This window comes from Bombus pascuorum, chromosome 1 (assembly GCF_905332965.1).
Source record: "Bombus pascuorum chromosome 1, iyBomPasc1.1, whole genome shotgun sequence".
NCBI lineage: Eukaryota > Metazoa > Arthropoda > Insecta > Hymenoptera > Apidae > Bombus > Bombus pascuorum.
Window position 1 is genome coordinate 3,868,496 of NC_083488.1, and position 22,989 is coordinate 3,891,484.

General features: G+C 43.6%; 2 protein-coding genes across 3 annotated transcripts in view; both read left to right on the forward strand.

The window, feature by feature from the left end:
- The window catches only part of LOC132907187 (insulin-like growth factor 2 mRNA-binding protein 1), a 70,868-nt gene extending 53,669 nt beyond the window's left edge, over positions 1 to 17,199 (forward strand). For both annotated transcript variants that reach the window (XM_060960075.1, XM_060960164.1), the window contains 6 exons: positions 9,763 to 9,936; positions 10,069 to 10,449; positions 10,617 to 10,869; positions 10,969 to 11,325; positions 11,994 to 12,245; positions 12,350 to 17,199. In XM_060960075.1, the coding sequence (XP_060816058.1) occupies positions 9,763 to 9,936; positions 10,069 to 10,449; positions 10,617 to 10,869; positions 10,969 to 11,325; positions 11,994 to 12,245; positions 12,350 to 12,574 (1,642 nt within the window). In that variant the 3' untranslated portion in view covers positions 12,575 to 17,199. The remainder of the gene's footprint in view (positions 1 to 9,762; positions 9,937 to 10,068; positions 10,450 to 10,616; positions 10,870 to 10,968; positions 11,326 to 11,993; positions 12,246 to 12,349) is intronic.
- The window catches only part of LOC132907299 (chromobox protein homolog 1-like), a 194,306-nt gene that overhangs the window by 126,456 nt on the left and 44,861 nt on the right, over positions 1 to 22,989 (forward strand). The window lies entirely within an intron of this gene.

Here is a 22,989-nt window from a genome sequence, read left to right on the forward strand (position 1 = left end):
CAGTGGCTACCTGGAAGTGGCAGTGACTCGTTGCGTATGTGGGAAATCCCCCCGAGGATCGTTATTCCTCCCCTTCTTTTGCATTGCAGAAAAGCAGATCGTTCTGGTAACAACGCCACGATAAAAGGGCCAATGGTGCCTCCGTGCTATGATTACGTCAGTGGTCGCCGGTCTGCATAGCTCCGCGGTGAAATTGACGATGATTCGTCGCCGTTCCCGCGCGTTGACTCATCGCACCTTTCCTATCCTTTTCTCTGTGCTTCTTCTCTCTAACTTCCAGTTCCTTCTATTCCGTCCCTCCCCTCTCGCGCGCTCTTTCTCTCTCTCTCTTCGCTTCTCGTCCTTCTTCTCCTCTTCTCTTGTTCCTCGTCTTCTGACTGGCGCGAACCCCTTCCCGCCGCGTATGGTTCTTTGTCCTTTTTTATCGTCTTCTTCTTCCACGAACCGGCCGGAAATCGTTGTCGCGTTCCCGAGCGCGCGCGCGGTTGTCGACGCCGTTAAGAGCGCCACGTGTGCCTGGCCGGTCGCGCTCTTGCGCTTTCGCGCTCGGTGAAAGGTAGCGCTCGTAATTGTATACGATTGTAATTGATGCTCTCGACAATTTATCGATACCTACTTCATCTTTCACGGGCAGCCAGTGTGTGTGCGAGTCGAGGCTACATCCTCTTTGCCCCCCTTTTTTCTCCCCAGAAAGAATTCACGTATATAGGTTGATTTTCTCTCGCTCGCGCCTCTGTCGCCTTCTCCGTTTCTCTGGGTACCGTGTGACGCGTGTTCATGAATTGCAAAAGTTGTTTTTCGAGCCTGCCACTCAATGATCTTTCCCAATCATAAATACAGAAAGCGTTGATCCGGAGATCGCGCTCGATCAGCCTCGTTCCTCTTTTTTTTCACGATCTTCCTATTTCTTTTTTCTTTCTCCGCTATTTTCCAAGAATTATCTTCTCGCCGAGCTACGAAATCGCTGGCGTTGCTCGAAGCGACCGGCGTCTCGAGAGGAAAAATCGTCTCCGCGCCGATGAAACTCCGGTGGCGTTAACGAATCCCCTTGGCTTTTATCGAGTGTAATAACTTTTCGAATACAAAAATATCCGAACGTATCGCGTTACAAGATCGCGCCGCTATTTAATCATCGTGCGGCGCTCACCCTGTACACACCGGCGTATTACGTTGCGTCCACTCGTTTTTCTGCTCTGCTTCCACGATGTTTACAAGCGCGATACGCGCGCCCCAATAGCGATCGTCGAATCGGTTAACGACGTCGAATGAAAAATGTTAACGAGCCGATCGCCTGGGACGATCGCAATTCGTAGGAAAGCCTAGTAAATATTTAACGAAAGGGGAAAATGAAAAACGACGAAAGGAGGAACAATGGTACTTACAATTAGCGACGCGTCCATCGAGCTTGGGCAGGTGTTTAAAGAGTTCGAATGTAACGAGGTTATGACTGAACGGAACGGGCGGGGTATTAGCGTGCACACTAACTCGAGTCCAACCTTCGTGACAACTCGATATTATTGAGTTCAAATAAAAGCCTCCTTTTGTTTCAGTCGGTGGCCGCGCGGAACTTGAATGTAAAGTTAAAAATAAAATGACCGTTTAGCACTTTGTATATCGAGGCCAGTCGCTATAATAGCGACAACCGCGTGCCGGAATAGGGATTCCGGCATTAACCGGGACAAAGTCAATTGAAATTCTGCCGCATAATACTCGAACCGTCGATTCGTTTTTGTTTAATTCCTCCTGGCCCGTTTCAATCGTTTCGCGCGCTCTCTCTTTCTCTCCCTCTCTCTCTCCATCGCGCTTGCGAATTTCTATGTCAGTTGTGCAACATCCACGGATTTCTCTGCCTCGGTATACGCGAAATTTTCTCCACGCGTGAAATTCTTTCGCTCGCCATGCTCTCTTCCTCTTGCTAAACTTCCTCTCAGGGCACCGTATACTTTTCATCGATCTGCCGGTATAGTACCGGACTATCGGCTAGATCGGTAGAGCCGATAAAAAATATCAAGTTCGACGTCTTTCGAACAAAGTCGACGCAAGTTGCTGCACGTAATCGGTCTAATCGAGTCAGGTCGGAGTTGGGTCATATTCATGCAGAAAATATTCCTACGTGCTCTTAATTGTCCATCTTCTTTGTCGTTTCTTCCTCATAATCTTTGCGCGCTAAGCACGGATTCTTTATAGATAGCGACGCCGAGAAACGTTTAGACGAATCACGAATGTTACCGATAATACTCCAAGTGTTGTCCACTGCACACGTTTCGCGTTCCAGACTGCGCGTTTCTATTGGGGTAGCGACTAAGCGAATGCGGATTTTGTCATTAGATGGTATTGACAAAATGCGCGATCACTTAGTTGCCAGGAAGAGATTAGAAAATTACTCGAAAGCATATGGATGGTATAAAGCGGGTAAAAGTGCGAATGGATGGAAACGGGTGGTAGAAGGCAAAGTGGCGAGCAGAATTTCAGCCGCGTAAAACTCAAATGGGCGTATCTGCAACTTTCGCTTGAATCGAGTCATCGCTTGCAGACGGCAGAAAAATTATCTATATATACATTGAGTAAGAAAGCCGTATCCGCGTCGAAACCGAAGACACAACAGTTTACATCGGCGAAGTAATACGAATTCGATGTCGGATCGTTAAATATCAAAAGTCATTTTTCTCGAAACCATCGTTCGATCGGACAGTCCAGCTCGTATTAACACGGTCGGTAGGATTGCACGCAAAGATTTCCGTGGAAAGATTTAAATAGAGCAACACGAGCTCTATAGTATACTTTGTTACGATCGAACGAGAAGCGCGAGTGTAATCATGAAAATTGGGACGACGAGTTCTTGCCCCGCCAGATCGGAGGCTGAACTTTTCATGAAATTGTACCGTTCATAACTGTACACTGAAAATCACTCGGTCCGATCGTATAATCACGAAGCATCGAACGTAATTTCTGCATGATCTTTAACGTTCATCGAACATTGTTGCATTATTGATGCACATAGGTAGATATATATACACGCACGAACGCTGCAATCTAACTAGTTCGATCTGTATGCGTCGCGAGAACAGAAAAAAGTTACTTGGGTCGCGTTGAAAAAAGTCCGGCTAATACGAACGATTCTGCTATTATAGAGAAAACTACTGGAACGCTATATAATCGGGCGCGCTATAGTCGACGCGGCGCTACTCGCAAATCTAGATCGCATCGTCCATTTATAACGCATAATCTGTTTTACTCTTTACGTGGGCATTGGATTAAATGGGATAATTCGAAGGCATAACCGGAACACGCCGTAAACCGTATAAGCGGTGGTGGTTTAGTTCGCGGGAATAGAAAGGTGTGTAGCATCATCGTCTTTGTACGCGACGTGTCGTTGTCAATGGACGCGAACACAGACTCTCTCACGAAGGCAGAGTTCGTAGATCCAGAGCGCCGTGAGTCATAACTTTCGATATGCACGCCACGACCACGTTGCGTTTTGTGTTACACGCATAGGTCGATCGGTGACGTCGCTACGTTTTCTTCTCTCGTCGCACTGGTATAACGAATATAACACGGTTGGAAACGGTGAACGCGCGTTACAGCTGTTCCGACTCTCATGATACGCGTCGTACACCTTCCCGAAACCCACGGAAGAGTAGATAAGTGTTCTGGTGAACGTGTAACAGGCTGAAACTCACAACTATCGTGTAACCGTACCGATTACACCGTTTCCGGCCGATAACTCGGCCAGTAGTTTTTATCGAACAGTTTTTCCGTCGTTGAGGAACGTGTTATCGTTGTGGCCGTCTTTCCTCTAACTCGTTTGACCCTTGGTTGCAATGGCGACGATCGCGACCTCGATTCGACGACGGTTTTACAGGCGCCAAACAATGTGGCACTAAGCTTTCTCGGCTAGTCGGTTGCTACGGTTGCACGCGGCGGCTATACGGCATCGTTGAAACCCGCGATTCGCAACCGGACCGCCACGCACTTGGAACGTCGCTATCGTATCACGTTGTGACTTTTCGCGGTACTCGCTCGTATTATACGGTCGCTGTATCGATAAGGTATCGAGGCTGCTTTCAATAATTTGCACTCGACGTAGACGATCAAAACAGAACGAAAACGGTGTTTGAACGGCGCTTATCAACCGAGCTATACACGTACGCCTACCCTTTGCCTCTTACATCCTTTTTTAAATGCCAGAATTTGTTTATACTCGTCGATTCAAATCTTGTCTCACCTACGAACCGTCTTGAATATTCCATCCGTACGTTAATCCTGCGTTATAACGTGGACTATGTCGATAAGCGGAATATCTAAAATATCGATACATTGTTTCTTATCGTAACTGCACTTGCAATCGCGTGTGGCGATAATTAAAAAAAAATTGTTATCTGGAAAATTATGCCGTGACTACGTATAAATTTTTATCGCGCACAATACTGGTCGCGTGTTTGAATATCTCGTATAACCCATGTCGGAGTCCATTTCAGTAGTAAGTATCGTAGATAGCGTATTGCGGATAGCAGCGATATTAAACAACGGTGCCAGAATGATCTTACGCTACTCTATTTCGAACGTTAACGAGTGCTAGGTAATATGTATTTATCATGGATCGGGAGATACGGAACGCGATGCACGAAGGTTCACACCCGAGGTGTGTCAATATTAACAAGCTTCCGCAGGAATCTTATCTTTTTCGTTGACAACGAAACGCATCGGTCGCGTATCGCTTTTCGATACAGCGCTTTATCAACTTGGTTCGCTTCGTACGTCTCAACGTTGAAAAACTTTCAGAAGCTTAGTAAATCTTTCTACCGGTGCTGTCGAATATTCGTCTTATCTCCTACATTATGGCCGATATCTATTGGATCTCATTGATACACATAAAACGGTTAAAAATAACTCGTGCTGGAGCGTTAACCCACAAAAGTTAAGCCATCCGTGAGCTAATCTGTCAAAGTATCAACTTATTACACGCGAATCTTCTTTTTCTCGAAACTTGATATATTTAAATTACGGCCAGATACGAGATTCGGGTGTCTTCTAATATCACTTCCTTTTTCTTTCCATTTCTTTTATCCTTTATACTCTCTTCCGTCTATGTCCGTGGTATGTGGCCAAATGGCTGTCCCGTTAATCAGTTCAATCGGTGAAAATGAACAATTTAATAACTCTTCGGTTATATCCGATTTATCAAATTCGTGGAAATACAAAGAAAAGGCCGCGAGTCTGCCGACGCTCCATCAGGCGAGCGCGTCGCTTCCGGCTTGAACACCGGGAAAAATCACCGAAATTGTCATCATGTGGCGCCATTCACAGAGCCCAGCGCATCGTATACACGTGCGTGGCATGCACACGCACGCGTAACAGGCAAGCGGAGTACACGTGCCACGCACCCGTACAGGTACATGCACGTTACACCGAATTGAGACGCCAACTTCCCTTCTAACGCTCACACATGAATGGGAAAGAGGTACTCGTGGCCAGAAAAAAGAGGCATCAACCAGACCTCGCGTGTATATGTAAATGTTGGATGTGTGGCGTATCTGCGCGCTAGAGTCGCGTTGCACACGCGTTTCCCGTGCGTGTGTAGATGTGTTGGCTGCCGCGCGCATCTGCAACGTACGTGGTGTGTGCTGCAACCTTTATTCGGCGCGACTGCAGTTTTACCTCCTACACGTTTTTGTCGCGAATCGTGCGCATACTGTATGTGTAAAGCCACGCTGCTGGCACGTACATGCCACTTTCCCTTTTCAAAATCGATTTTGGCGCCGTGCGCCCCGCCGGTTCAGTCAACGACGTCGACGCTTCTCCGGCCAGGACCGTACGCGTTCCATCGAGCGCCACCCTCTTGCCCAGTTTCTTTTTCGGCTAATATTTCTTCGTCGATTGTACGCGCTTTGGCGCGAAAGTAGGACGTTCAAACGTTTCTTAGGTACAAGTACCGTTTTATCAAATCGATGGAACGAAAGTGTACGTTTTGATCGGATCTAGTCGTAGGATGAACGTTAGATGGCTTTATCTTTCACGAGGGTAGACTTGCGATGGTAACTTGGAAAAGACAACGGCTACGGCAACGACTTAGACGAGTTAATAGAAGACGAACGTTGGCGAAAAAATCACGCGCACCATGTGGACGGTAAAACGCAATTAAAAGCGACAAACGCGCTGCTACTTCGTAGATTGAAAGTACGGTCCGGTAAAACGTATAAATACGAGCAACGGGACCATAAAACTCACAGGGAATGATTACACGGCGTAATTCCCGGTGCATCTCTAAAAAGCAAGAAAAAAATCGCCACACGCGTGGCTCGCGCGCTAATTACCCCTGCGTAAATGTGCTCCATTTTTACGCGACTAACGGCGCGTAACGAGTCCCAATTCCCTTCACAATTAACTGCACCGCATTACGACCCTCGAACTTTTCGTCAACTGCCCCCTCCTCCTGTTTCCTCGACCTCCATCCCTCCCGCGACCCGCTTCCGACCATCGCTTCCTCCAGAAGCGACCGTCCGAGTCCATTGGCTTGTTAAACGAAAAAAAAAGGAGTAAAGTAGAGAAGAAAAAGAGAGTCCGAAAAAACGTGTCTTAGGCGAGATCAAAAGCTCTTCCACGGGGGTGACCCGTGGTCTGCGGTCGTCGCGCGTCCATCCCTGTCGGTATGTGCCTCGGGCTCAGAAAAGGCCCTCTCTCTCGCACTCTCGCTCTCTCCCCGTCTTCCCTTCTCTATCTATCGGTTTGCTCTTGTGCTCTTCCCGCGTGTCTCTTTCGCTTCCTCCGTCGCTGTGGTGGGCGTACGAAAATACCGCCTTTCGTTAAAGGTGAACGGACGAAATCGCGAGTTACACGTGCGTGCAAGATCCGGCAAGGGTGATGCGTCGGCGGGTGTGCAGGACGGGGGAGAATAGGAGAGACAGAGCAGGCCGGTGGTCAGGAAGGGTAGCGAGGGAAAGAGGCGCAAAAAGGGTTGAGGTTGGAGGTGACGTGGTGGTGGTGGTGGTGGTGGTGGTTGGCGATGTTGGTGTGCGCTGGTGGGTTACTGCTCTAGCTGGTTCCTCGTGAAGATAGGTTGGTGGGGGTGGGGGGTTCGTGCCGGTGGAGGAGACGGACCCGCGTGCCAGACGAAACCGACGATATCAACGTTCCCTTGCGCACTCCTGCATATATACCTCACACCACACCGGGTGCCGCCGAAAATCCCCAAAAGCACACGAAACAAAGGCCTGCCTCCGCTCTCACCCTCGCTGCCACCCCCGCGATTCCATCCTGCCACCAAACTGCCGTCCTCCACCCTTTGCACGGTTCTCACTGTAGCCCCGTAACCCGTACCGATACACGCGTGCAAACGAACCTTCTGTGTACGAACAGAGACATAATATCGACTTTTCTCGGTCGAACGTGTTGTCTCTCTACAGGCGCGAGCACGTGCACGTCCAAGAGTTCGGTTCGACGAGCCTCGAACCTCCAGCCCCCGACGATGGACAGAGAGAGGAGTCTCTATCGGCCACCCAGGAACGCGTTGTGCTCCACGGTAGTTGTTCGGTTAAGGTTTTCCGGGGGGTTGGAATTAGTTCCATCACACACACGTAACACGCGCGTCGCCCTCTCACCTTTTGTGCCGTACCGTCGTTCAACCGTTTTATTCGTGCAAGATTTTACGCCTATCTCCGGAATCGTCGTCCGACGATCCTTTCAATTGGCGCCAACCACCGCCACGGTATTCCGTATTTTCACGCGTATTTATATCCAATATCTCGGTTGCCCCTCGACCTTCTTCCACGGTAGAACTTTCGCTCGTCGTTAGTTTCGTTCAAACGCGAACAGGAGGATGGCTACAGGACGCGATGTTATCGCGAGCACGAGCGGATGCCTAACCATACGATTAAGTAATATCGGTTATATTTGCAAATTGTCCGCGGAATGGGAGAGTAATTAGCAGCGGGAAAAATTTAAATTTCACGACGATCTTTTCGCCCCGCGATGCAGCACGCTTATACGCGCGTTTAATGCGACGTGCACTGCTTCCGTGAGAAAAAACACGGCGATTGTTTTACTTTTTCGATCGAACCGACCGAATACGTGATTATCCGCGTCCTCATCGGGCCGTAATAATTGGCCGAGCATAAGCTAGGTCGGTCGGTACGTTTTCTTCAAGGTTAGTCGAAAGCCCTGACGCTGAGTGGGTCGGTGAGCTGAAAAATCGATACGTACGAAAGTGAGAGTCTCAGCCGTTTCACCCTCCTTTTCCTTCTTCACGTTCCGCGTCCTCTTCTTACTTGCCATTTGGTTCATTCATGTTGCGTCGCGCCCAGTGCCGTGGCTGCGTCCAATTTCGCGATTTTTCACCCCTTGAAATTCGATTAACGTGGACGCGAGTATATCCGCGAAAAGAGGAACCGTAGGAATATACCGACGTAATGAACGCGAAATGAAATTACTACGGGCTGTTTCGCATTGCCAATTTTGCGGGGAATTATGTTTGAAGAGAGACGGAGTGACGAATCGAAGGCGCATTTGGTATTTAGATAGGGTACTACGTACGGGTGGAGTTTGTTTTTGATTCGCGATGCCTTTCATGTTGCGCCGTCTCCCTCGCAAGGGGCGAGGAGGATGATAAATTCGACGTGGAGATGTTGAACGAAAGAAAGAAAGAGAAAATGTCAACAGGGGCATCCGCACATATGCGATCTTTGCTGATGATGCTCTTGGCGAGAACATCGTCAAGCCTCTGGGATATGGTAGACTCGCGTTAATTTATAGATCATCGTGTTATCGTCACGAATCGAACGGCTGCTCGTTGCGAGCAAATTTCTAACGACCGTGCGCGATAAACTTTTCATTATCCAACTTTTTCCAACGATATCGCTGTTTGGTCTCTTTATTTCGCATAATTAGTTTCTTTATTTTACGTAATTAGCAATCGTATCGTATTTACAAACGTAAAACAAAACCGAAACTGAACTTACAGATAATTCCAATAACACGATATAGCGATTTTCACGTAACCAGCGATTAGAGATTCTGGTATTTTTAATTCTCCTTCGTAGAAACGTTCGTGGAAATTGCAACGCGTTGGTATTCTATCCGTAACGAATTTCTAACATTTTATTCTTTTACGCTGTATCGATGTTTTTTATATTATAACGATATTTTCTCGACTTTTACGAAATATTTACTTAAATGCGGTAAAAAAGTTTGGAGAAGCTGTTGTAACGACCCCGCCTTGCCATTTCGATTGGTAACCATACGTCCGAGTACGTTCGCGTTGACTCGTCGTATGCTCTTTCCTCGTCGAGTTGATTTTTGTTTAGCAGGCACCGTCCTCTTTGACGGTCTCGAGCCGATACCGAGAAATTCTTGACCCAAATCCTGCGTTATACTTACACACGTTGTGCACTACCAACCATATATTCTCATTTCAAGAAATTATCGACGATCAATGATTTTCCCGCTTACTGCAATTTTTTCTTTTTTTTTTTAAGGTAGAAAAACAACCGTTTAACGATCGATTTGCTTCTCGCTTTTAAATGTATTAGCCTGCGAACTAGGTCTCGTTTTTTATTCAAGAACTCTTTACTCGCCCGAGTTAGTAAAATTACATCGATTCCCAAGCGTTTTAACCGCGATAATTTTAATACAAACGTAACTGAAAAACAAGTCTCTCTCTCCTTCCTTTCCACGCGAATCGTACACTCCACGTACGATCGACCCTTAACGCAACGAGACGAGGTGTAACGTTTGCTAATTGACGTTTCTGAATTTCTTTTTTTACAGCGCTACCGGATCCAAAGTTATCGTAAACAACTTGCCAGCTCAGATCAGAATAGAAGATATAGAAGCCCTGTTCTCAAACTGCGGTCAAGTGCAGTCCGTGGAGAAATTGTCCTCGCGCGATCCTAATTTACAAACCGTCCTCATCAGCTATGAGACGCAAGAACAAGCACAGCAGTAAGTTTCAACTTCGTTTGCCGCGGAGATAAACCCACGTATCGTCCGGTCCATAGCCATTTTTTTTTCCATAGTCGACATCCTTAATCGTGATTGTTGTGGTCTGACGATCGTTTTTTCGCCGTTTTACAGGGCTGTGAACCAGTTAAATGGTCACGAGTACGAGGGCAGCCCCTTAAAAGTGGAAATGTCTACGGTGGAGAACCGACGTAGAGGCCGCAGCCAGCGCAGCGGCGTAGCTTATTCCGGGGTTTCGGGCTCCGGACGGCAGGCAGACTTCCCGCTCCGTATTCTTGTACAATCAGAGATGGTGGGAGCCATAATCGGTCGTCAGGGCTCTACTATACGTCAGATCACTCAGATGACGCGCGCGCGAGTTGATGTTCACCGTAAGGACAGCCTTGGTGCTGCCGAAAAAGCTATTACCATCTACGGTAACCCAGAGAATTGTACGAATGCTTGCAAGAAAATTATGGAGGTCACGCAGCAAGAGGCTTACGGTTTAAGTAAAGGGTAAGAAGCTTAAAACGCTATCCATTTCCTATCGAAGTTCCAGGTGTTTCTGAAATTATTTCCAAACAATGTTACATCGTTAAAAGTAACAATGAGAAATTTGTTATACGCGTCTGTATAATGGATGCATGTGTATTTATCAACGCTCCGTAATCGTTTGTTAACAGCGAGATCTCATTGAGGATTCTTGCACACAACAATTTGATTGGACGAATTATCGGAAAAGGTGGTACCACCATTAAGAAAATTATGCAGGATACAGATACGAAGATCACCGTAAGCAGTATCAATGACATCAACAATTTCAATCTCGAGCGCATTATCACGGTCAAAGGCAGCATCGATAACATGAGCAAAGCTGAATCTATGATTTCCAGCAAATTACGCCAAAGCTATGAAAATGATTTGCAAGCAATGGCTGTAAGTGTTACGAGTCATAGCAAATGAATCGTGTCAAATATTACGCGAAGTTACGATCGAACTTGTGTAATAATAAACAAAATAACATGATCGTTACAGCCTCAAAGCTTGATGTTTCCTGGTTTACATCCAATGGCTATGATGTCCACTGCTGGTATGGGATACAGCTCACGTGGTCCCGGTTTGTATGGCTCTGGACCAGCCCCATATCCTTATCAAGCCACTTTGCCTACACAGCAAGGTATTCCAGTAGGAGATACGCAAGAAACTGCGTTCCTCTACATTCCGAATACGAGTGTAGGGGCCATCATAGGAAGCAAGGGTTCACACATTAGAAACATTATCAGATTCTCTGGCGCCAGTGTGAAAATCGCGCCAATTGAGCAGGACAAGCCTGTAGAACAACAAAATGACAGAAAAGTAACTATCGTCGGATCACCAGAATCACAGTGGAAAGTAAGTTTTGCACGGATGATAGTAAAATCTATTAACAAGTAAAATCTGATGATTTTTTAACGTCAAAAGTCGAGGTTCAGGCTTAAAGAATGGAAAAGTGCACGTTTCTGGCAGGCGAAAGATCTAGAAATCGACGTATCCTTAAAATTCCGATTGTCATAACGTTTTAAATTATGTAAAGATAATGATAGGTATACATTTTGTAATATATATGTATAAAAAGATTCTACGTAAAGTAAAGCACAAGTTTTACATAGATTTAACGAATGTACAGTACGTACTAAATAATTGGTTAGATAGCGTGTAGTCACTTTGTGGCTGAGTAAGTAACACGTTAGTTTGCAAACGCAGGGTTCCGTGTTCGAATCCCGACGTCTTGACAATTGTTTCTAATTGGTTTTTATCGTCGAAAAACGTGTAGAAAACGCTAGTACTCGATTAAACCTGTTACATTTGAGAAGATGCGGTTTTTCTATGCATCGTCTTGAAAGAACAGGAAAATTAAAATACGAAGGGCCTTTATCCCCGTACCAATGGCATGTTGCATAATGCATGTATAATTGGTCCCATGGGCCACCTTCGACATTCCTTTTTTTTCTGTTCAAATAAATGTTATTCGTATGGTTCTCCTGTAACGATTATGCGATACCAATAATATTTGCTTTTAGGCTCAATACTTAATTTTCGAGAAAATGCGCGAGGAAGGATTCGTGGGCGGCACCGAGGACGTCCGATTGACAATCGAGATTCTCGTACCAAGTACTCAAGTTGGCCGAATCATTGGCAAAGGTGGACAAAACGTTCGAGAATTGCAACGTGTAACCGGAAGTATCATAAAGTTATCGGAACAACAATCCACATCTCCTTCTGCCGATGAAGAAGCAACCGTCCAAATAATTGGCCCTTTCTTCTCTGTTCAGGTATTACGCGCGTTACCGTTAAAAGTACTTCGACGTTTAACGATCCTTTAAAACCAGACAAATAAAATATCAATTTATATTTTTGCTTGTTCTCCGATTCACAGTCGGCACAGAGAAGAATTCGCGCTATGGTTTTACAATCATCTGGTGCACCTGGAGCAGGTGTCGCAGGCTCACGCGCTGGTCGTGGTAGCAGCCAAGAAGGTGGTTCTCGTACTCGAAGAGATGGCAGTGCCACGTCCCAACAAGGTGGCACAGCGTCGCAACACTCGGCTCAACAACAATCGAGTACTTCGCCTTCTAATCAACAGCAATCACAAAATCAGTAACGTCACTGAAACTTACATGACGCCGACCAACGCCTCAGAGAATCCGTTTGAATCGCCGGGGTGGCCTTCGTCGCTTTGACATTCTCTCGTAAAAGGCTACGTGCGACCTCCTTCTCGCGGGCTATGTATCCTTCGATGTACATAATACGAACGGTACTTCGCGAAAGTTATCGTTTCAAAATATCACGTACTCGTACTCGTACTCGTACACACACGCACACACACACTCACACTCACACTCACACACACACCCACAATGCAATAGGATTGGATAATATTTAAAATCGTCTATAGGTTTGATCCGAAACGGTAAGATGTGACATGATCGATGGCTGTTCTTGTCTTGTTTCCTCCCCCAGCCAGCTCCCTTTTATACCGTAGTTCGTCTTGTACGCGAATTCATTTGTCGTAAGTACATTTCGTCGCGAGTCTCCGAGAGCGCAATAAATATAGAGCGTTTTATTTTTTAGACAGATTTTTGCAACAGAACGAATGGTAAATTATGTTATTGTTGACCGATTGCCATCGATCGTGACACTCGGCCTACGTCGTGTTCAACGACGAGCCTCGTGGCTCAGGATACACAGCTCTGTGAAATGAAAGCGATGCAGAGCACCGCATTGAATCGGACGGAAGTGTGCACGTTAGCCAACGAATACGCATCATGCGAGACGAAGTGAGACGAAAAATTTGCTTCCTGCCCATTCGAAGCGGGGATGATAAGTTATAATCGATTCGTCCGTCGAAGAGATATACAGATTGTTCGCTCACTTCTTCTACGCGCGTTACAATACGTTTCGTTGCGAGTTTGCTTAATTCAGAAGTTGAAGCGACGAGTGGCACTCGAACGAATCGGTTACGCAACGTTAACGAAACCACCTCGTCGATGAAATAGGATACGATGATAAGAAAAAAAACATACACAACCTTATTACCTCATTCATTACCGTTAAAGATTTAATATGATAATGAAAAGTGAAACGAGAGAAAGGATAAAAACCAACTAATCTAAAAAAAGAAGTCTACATAATATTAAAGTTATAATAATATACAGAGAAGTTAAGTAACAATTACACAATTACGTTATACATGTTACTACTACAACTACTATTATTACTAGTACTATTACTACTGCTATTAACTATCTACTTACTTCTACTAAGTACTCTATACAGGAAAGCGGTTTTTTTTTTTTTTTTTTTTTTTAAAGAAAAAAGAACTACTCTAGGTACAGTTTTTTTTTATATCACAACGCAGAGAGACATTAATTAACGAGACTTAATTATCGAAGAAAACGTGAACGAAACGTGACTCGTTCTACGGTTAGACGTAAGCCAGAAAGTTTTCATGGCAAATTCCCCTCATGCCCGCCCCTCTCGCGCCTGTAATACCAAAGAAGCGATTACAAATTTTTGCGAATTAGTGAAGTGAAAATGCGTGACATGCGTATGGCATGTTGAACGCTCTACTCACCTCAAGTTCCTTGCAAGAGTCAAGAAGAGCAGCGGGAGGGGTCACAGACACAACGTAGACGGGTCGCGTCTGCTGGGAATCGACGAGTGGTTATTGGCGTCGAAAACAGCAAACGGAAGGAGATATCGACGAAAACAACATCCTTCGTCGTCGAGTCGCTTTTTGCAAAAGTGATCGGAAAGAAGAAACCGAGTCAACTACGAAGCAAAGACGCTCGGAAGAAAAGAGTATAAACGAGAGGATGAATATAAACCGAGGAATTGTTCGACGTTGTACATGGAACGGACGTTGTTTCGTGCTACGAGAAGGATGTTCCGCAAAGAGAGGACGGGAGAATGAAAAAGCGACTGTTGGTACGCACGAGAAAGCGAGAAACGTTTTTGAGGAGAGGATAAATGTAAGAAGTTTCAGAGACCCGCAGAAGAGCAAAATGATAAGAAGGTTGCTACTAACTATGAAACTTTTTCAGGGATTTTTATTTTATAAATGAATGTAATAATGTGTGAGTGTGCGTGTGTTGAATACTACTATTAATTGATAAGTAATTAATTACTGGTTAGGCTTATATGGCAGAGGAACAGAAGGAAGATAGGATAATCAGGAGAAGAGAACCGTAGAAAGGAGAAAAGTGAAAAGTGCTGGAGGTGGAAGAGTGATATTCGACGAAAAAATGCCACCGTAATTATGTATTTGATGTCGCTCTTCGCCTCGTGATGCGAACGCACATATCGCCAGCGAGTTATCCAATAAACGAAGATCGTACATCTGCGAATTTTTATGAAATTCCGGCTCTCAACGATCTTTGTAAATTCTGTAATTATTTCTCTTCTCTATTTTGCTCTTGTTTTAATTATATATACACATATATATATATATATATATATATATATATATTGAAAATTTAATAAGCACGTTAAAAACTCGCAGCGATATTGCGTCTCCGGCACGGCGCGTACTATCGATCACGATAATTCTTACGATTCTTTCTGCGACAATTCATCGTATATCATCAGCGAAAGAAAATACAAAATTCGAGAAAAGTTCAAACATTAAGTGTTTTTAACGTTGGAGAGACCGATAGGTGAACGCGATGGAAAGATAACGTTTTCCATTAACGAAGAATATTCGTGATCGATCGCGCGTAACTTCTAAGTCTTAAGTTTTGATTTATGAAAGCAGAAATAGTAAAAAAGGCACGAGTCTAACAAGTTGAAGGATACGATGGTTCGCACATGCATCGTACACAGGCAGGAAACGTTTTCGCTCGAAACGGAAAGATCGATCGTGTAAGAGATTTTATGGGGAAAACGGAGAGTGGGAGGGAGAGTGAAAGAGGTAGGAAAGATGAAAAACACGGTGAAAAGGAAGCTAAACGTTTCAGGACTATTTAAAACGGTGAAGTGAATTTGTACTAATTTATCGAAAGAGACTTGAGAAACTGTTCGAACGGGCTAGATCCGTTTCAGTGATCTATAAAAACGTGACAGAAGATAAAAAAAAAAAAAAAAAAAAGAAAAAGAAAAAAAAAGGAGAGAAGATAAATTAACGGACTGACGACACGCATCATCGCGTGCCACGAGAAGAGTATTCGCAAGATCCTTGAATTTCTCCGTCATCCAAGTTTCGTTTTAATTATATTATAGGAATCCTGTCATCGTTTCATACGTTTTAATTTCTTCTATCGATAATAGAAAGTTTCGCTACCGGCAGAGATCGTAAATTACCTTAACGATAGCCAAATTTCCTTGAAATTTCGTGGCGCGTGATCGATGCTCAATTAGTACGTTGTACCTGGTGGCCGACATTCGCGCATAGCGACGAAGATGATAATCCCTTCCGGTTCACGGAATTGATCGGAAGACAGGGTCGTCGACCGTCGGTTCACTTCATGGTATTTGGTATGCGTTTAGTACAAAAATACATGAGTTTAATGTAGGTAGGAGGGAATCCAGTTTTACGAAAGAGAAAACGTGTACGTCGAATGGAAGTGAATTGTTATATGGCGTGTTAGGATTTTTGTTTATCGAGTGAGAAGGCAAACGGATTACAGAGAAACAAACTTCTGTTAAGTGTGCGTAGCAATACTAGTATCGGCGGATAATGGAAAATTGAACGATAGAAGAGAAGGTATGCAGAGGAAAATAAAGAGACGAACGCGAGCGGTGGAAGCTCGGTGCGCCAGTGCTCTCCGCTCTCTTGCCTTTTTCTTTTTCGCTGCATCTCGAAGAGGAGGAGTGCCGGAAGGATTAAAAGCGGAAGGAAAGAAAATGAAAAAGAAGAAACGACGATGCAGAGAGATAAAGATAGAGTGAGAGAGAGAGAGAAATGGAGAGGGCGGTACAACAAAAGAATCGAACTCGAGCGAGGACAGAAGGAAAAGAGTACCGACGCCGGATTTGAGTGGAAAAGGAATAAGAGACAAAGCGGATAGAAAGGGAAGAACTACGTGATGAGAAAAGCGAGATAGCGACGTGAAAAAAGCGAGATGAATCTAAGAGTAATAAGTTTATTTTTGATACCTTGTTGGGGAGATCTAAGTGAATCTTTCTTTTTCAATTTTTTTGTTAGACGTTTTTAATAACTTAATGAATTTTAACGATATTAATAAAAATAAAAAAAGCGAGGTGCGTCGAAGAAAGTCTGAAATGTTTTTTAAATAGAGTTATAAGGAGATTATAAGGAGGAAGGTGGTGTAGAAGAAGCGAAGAAGCGAAGCGGAGTGTTTTTCGTAAAAGAATATGTAACTTAAAGATTTAAAAGAAAGAAGAAAAAAAAAAAGAAGAAAGAAAGGGATTAAAAGAGATGGAAGAGATAAAATAAAGGAAGGTTTAAAAAGGGCACGGCGCGCAGCTTTTTGCGCTGTGCGCGTCTGTAGCTCATCAGGGGAGGGGGGGGATAAAGGAAACTTTAGTCGGATAAATTGTATAATATATTTAATATATTTGGAGAGAACGGCGGCGCCAGGTCCGCTCGGCAAACGAACGTCGTTTCGACGGCGAGCGACAAAGGCGATCGGGCTCGCAGTTTTATGTGACGCGATTTTCGTCGTTGTCGCTTCCTGGAAATGCTTTCTCGCCCGCAGGCCTTCGCTTCCGTACTTATTTATGAAACGTAAATATTTAAAGAGACGAGAGTGATTAACGTTTTGTAAAGTAAGAATAAAAGAGGATTAAAACGAAGAAGAATAAAAAAAGAAAAAAAAAATAGAAGGAACGCAAAGAAAAACGAGGAAAGTGCCAAGAGACTAAAATCAATATGCACGCAGTAGTAAAAGAATAACAGACAGACATCGTTTTATAGAATAACCACAAAACCATAGATCAATAAACGATAAACGTAAATCCGCCAGATAAAAATCCATAGAACAAAGGGAAGATGCAACACGCGACAAAAACAAAATATCCAACGTCAAATTAAACGGAAAGATTCGCTTTACCGATCAAAAATCATTTACGCCAATTCGAGATCACTTGACACTCTTTTTTCCTGAAACGATACACATCGAGGGAACACGTTCGGAATTCATTGATTTTTTCGGCCAAAACAACGAATCCAAATTTTTCACGTATTTTTCCACGGTCGATCGCACGCGAAAAACGTGCCAGAAAAAACGACAGAAACGCAAAATGTATAGAGAAGCACGACGCTGGTAAGAGTTACTATCGCTCTTTTCACAGAATTTCGTTGTTGCGCGGCACAAGAGAAGACTTGGTGGCAACAACGAAATCCATCGCCCCTACCCCTTTTCGAAATATCTCTTTGTAAAAAAAAAAAAAAAAAAAAAAAAAAAAAAAAAAGAGAGAAAAAAGTACGAATACAAAAAAAGAACAGAAGAGAACAAGAACAAAAGTTCGTGATCCGCACAATCTACCCCGCACGTGAATTTTTACACCTTTAACTCGTTCATCGAACTTTGATTCATTTTTTCGTTGCGCTAATTTTTGAGAAACGAAATTTCCACGACAAGACGAAAGAAGAATAAGCTACCGTAACGACAACAAAAACGAGAAACTTGAGGATTCAGTAGCGTAGAAAGTGAAAAAGAGGACATTGTTTAACTTCGTTGCTCGTTCACAGTACTTGCACTCTGTTTCGACAAAGAAAAAGAAAAGAAAAAGAATAAAAAGACAAGTAATGAGAATTCGAGAGAATTTATGGTAATATACCAGGCGAACACGATAAATGCAAAAATCATATACACGCAACAACTTGATCAAACACTGAAAAGGAGAAAGCACACCACAACAAGCATCGCGATAACACGGAGATGAAAGTTAATTTTTCGGACGATTCCTCAGCATAGCACTTCTCAAACGCCACGTAGGAAGAGAAAGGAAGGGATAGAGAGATTTGGAGAGAACGTGACAAAAGCCCGTTCGCACGCTCGAGAGAATGTACAAATCAAAGTAACAAAACTTAAACACACAAAAGAAAAAGAGAAAAAAATGAAAAAAAAATGAATATGAAGATTGAATAAAAATTATTAATATAAATAGTAATAACTTAAAGAAAAGAGAAAAGATTTTTAACGTTATAAATTATTACGCGCGTGAATTAAGAGGCGAGGAGTAACTTAATCTACTATTGGTTAAGAATACCAAGAAAACAAATGTACAAATTTGAATTATCGTAAATTTAAATGTTAGTATTCTAGAATATTTTACCGTGAGAAATCGCACTTATGGATTTAGAATTGAGGAAATTTAAAATAAGCTCGACGCTTAAGTTAAGATTTTCCATATATCCAGCGAGACAAGATTAAGATACAACGCCAGGAACGGAAAAGTAAAAACAAAAGATCGTATCATGCATCAGGTAACAAAGTAACTTTGTCGACGAAGAAAACGAGAACAATTCCTTTGATCGAAGCGTGAAACGTGCGTAACTTCAACTATCGTATGCGAGCCTCGACGAAACGAAGATAAGAAGCAGGAAATAAAAATAAAAAAAAAAAAAAAAAAAAAAAAAAAAAAACGAGAAAATGAAAAAAAAAAATAAGGGAAAGAAGAGGAAGTAAAAATAGAAGAAAAGGAGAAGGATTCATTCTTTTTGTACGAACGTCCAATGTCGTCGTCGATCTATCACCGACGACTCTTCTTAAACTTTATCAACTTTTTATCACTTTCTTGGTATAGACTATTTGTACGACAGAACAACAGTCATTTTGTGTAGTTTTTTATCGAACATTTTTCGAAGAAAAAGACAAAAAAAGAAAAACAGAAAAGTGCTCTTCCACGAGGAACAAACTGCACACGCTGGTGCGGCCGTAGAAAGCACGCCCAGGCATAATAATATACAGTAGCAGACGAAATACACGAGATGAAAATTCGCATGAGAAAACCGGCACGACGATGGACGAACGACGAGAACTTTCAGCGAAGCTACGCTTACCGTCGCGGTATTAGAAAGAAAGTAGACAGCGAAACAAAAAGAGAAATACAGAAGCAGCGCACAGAAGAAGAGGCGAAGGACGCGTCTAACGCGTAACAGCTACGCGATTCGCGAGCAAACTTTCGATGAAACGGCAGAAGATACAAAAAACGAAAAAGAGACAAAAAAAAAAGAAAGGAAGCGAATAGAAAGGAGAAAGAACTCCGAAAGAGACTCGATGAAATAGACGATTCGCCACGTACGACACGGTGGCCAAAATTTTAAGTAAAATCTTCCATTTCCGCGCACGTTTTAGATACATCATCATCGTACATAGCAACGACGCACATCATCTTTCTTACAGTTGGATCTACCACATAGTTGAAGGATCAGCGTATCCGCTCGACGCCGAACGAGCCGACAAAAATCGTTCGGAGAAGATGGAAAGAAGACGCGTACGTACACGCGTACTCTCGACCAATGAAACACGAAAGGCACAGGTTTCCGGCGACCCATCCTACCGTTGCGACGAAAAGCTTGAAGAAATCGAGGAGAATACGATAGAGTCCACGCTACACAATCTTTAACGGATCCAGGTTGCCGAGGTGAAGTTCCCATCGACTATATCCCACCACTCGTGTACGAATACGATCCGCGCTGTCGCAAAACGTTCTCGATCGCAAACGTTCAACAGCGTCACGCTCGACGATCTTTAATCGATCTTCAGACAATCACAGCTCGATCCTTCCAGTTTTGCTTTTCAATGCTTTACCGTCGTCGATGTCTACGCAACGCAACATCCATCGTATATCGCGCATTCTCTTCACTCGCTCGTAGACCCGAGACCAACAACCTTTAAAAGAAAAAAAAAAAAAAAAAGAAAATGAAAAAAAATCAGCAAAAAGACAGCAAGGGTGTACGATATCCGTCATTCTCCTTCACGGGCATTGCTCGGCTGTCTTCGATGCATACCATTATACAAACGAGACAGAAGATAATATCAGGGTGGTTTACGCCGATGTCACCTTACAATATACATATTATTACGCATTACGACGAAGAAGAAGAAGAAGAGGAAATATAAAAAGAAAAAAAAAAGAGAGAAACCGAAGGGATCGCGATCGGTTCGATTCGTCATCGACTTACACGATCCTAATACTAAACACGCAAGAATATAATATATTTATATATATATTATAGAATATATATACGTGCAAACGATTCGTGCACGCGGTTCGTGTTCCGCGCAGAGATTTTTACAATAGTAACGTATGGGTTATTATACGACGCTACTTTGGGGATAGAAATACGAGAGATAATGGTAATATGGAGAGGCGATCATTCGCCCGACACGTCGTTGCGAACAACTGATCAAGGTTACAACACTTGGTATTTCTTTATTAATAACGATAATAATAATAGTGATAAATGAATAGTAATAGCGGTAAGGGATATAGAGTTTATCGGGGAAACGACTCGAACGGTAATTCGTTGCGTGTTACCGTTATCATCGTTTCACCGTGAAGACGAGATCGCGCGCGCGTATAAGAGAGGACAGGGGAAAATAGAAAGACGAAAACATACACTGACAAACCCTTGTGAGAAAAGGGTGTGGAAGATTATTTTGGGCTTTAGTATTAGTATTTCGAGGTAGCCGGAGTCAAGTGTGGCAGTTCAGATTTTCGTAAGATCGCGAAATAGACCGCCGGTATGTCAATGGAAAGATATAGAAGCAGTGGCACGGGAAAGCAGATTACGGGGGAAATTTCGTTTTGCCGGTGGTTGTCGTTCGTGTCGGCGTTTCGTTTGGCGGGCAAAGTTCGCTCGCGGTCCATCGACTGGCATCGATCGACGAAGGTTGTCGTTCTTTTTTCTTTTTTTTTTCTTTTTTTTTTCTTTTTGCCCGTCGAACGAGACGCGGCACGAACGCTTTGGCCGGGAAACGCCGAGGACGCGAGATGGAACCAGGGCTGCTGAATCATGTAATTCCGGGTCGGGAAACGGTTGCGAACCGAATACGCGGCGGTAAACGAGGGCCTTATTGTATACAATTTGGGCATTGTTGTTAATGTAACAGGTTCAAGTGATATCGGTAAGAGATAATATATCGGATAAGGTTTCTTTTTTTTAAGGCGTGTGGCACGCGCGAATTGGGCGCGTAAAGAGGGATGAAAAAATTTGGTGAGAAAGAAGCGGAGCGAAAGGGAAACTAGAGTGAGCGTGTGAGAGAGCGAGAGAGCTACTTGATTGAATGATGAAATACGCAGAAACATAATCTTTAAGCAGAGTTAGGAAGCTGAATAGAGTGAGAGACAAGTTTAAGAGCGAAGACGCGTCTTTTTTTTTTGCAAAGAAGTCTTAATATATTATCTATTATTAATCCTATTGTTGCCAATAATGGGCATTATGAAGAAAACCGCGCGGGTATGTAACTTATTCTCTACACTGCATTTACACTCCCCCGAATTTCCCCAAGAAGACCTTGTATGCATATATAGTAAACACACATTATACACTATACACTTGTTGTACATAGATATATATTATATGTAAAGCTTAAACTTATTAACGAAACAGATTTAGTCGATGTGTAACGGATAGAAGAGGAATATGCAACCCGTGAAAAATAGCCGTTTCGTCGCGTATGGGTGAAAAGAGCGAATGAAGTATTTTTCTTTTCTTTTCTATTTTTTTTCTTTCCTTCTTTGAGACGAGCGCCATCACGATACCGCGCTTTTGTTTTTCTTTCATTTAAAATATAAGCGAAAGTGTTTAACACATGGTGCCGCATGATGATATATACGGGTAACGCGTGACCCTGTGACTACCGTTCCACCGTCGTCGCTCTCGTCTCGTACTTCGATGCAGAAACTTCAACGATTAATTATCCGTGCGCAGGTAGGCGCACACCAACTTTCTAACATCGATCATCGTTATAGAGAGAACCGATCGGATATTATATACAAATATATTAATATATACATATGTAATTAGAGCTTGGTTCGAACGATGCTCGTCCGAAACCGGATGAAACATATGCACACACACTGCCCGATGAATGCTGTAAATAAGAGAAACTTATTTTGCCAGAAACGCGATAGACAGAAAATAAGATAGAAGAACGAGACAGCGTTCCAACGAGAACGATACGACACGATCGGTCGAGACCCGTCGATCTTGTTTCTCATATCGAAGGACCAGGATTTCTCGAAGAGATCGATTCCCCGATGACTGGATCTCTTTGATCTGTCTCGTTGAACAACGCCGATCGGCAATAATATACGTAACGAAGTTACACCAGTTAGTGGTGTCGTCACTGCCAAACGAGACGAGACAGCGGCTCGACGAAACATACAGCTACAACATTCTCCTAATCGTTGAAATATTCACGCGACACGCTAAACAAGAACGACCGCAAAGGACGAGCGAAGGATAATATCGTATAGTTGTGTCGGTGTGCCGTCGTTCATATCGATGCTCTCTCCAGCGAACTCGAGCGACGATCGAGGATCGCGTCGAGTCGAAAGAAAGGATGCGATCGGTCGTCGCTAATCGAGACGAGATGAGTAATA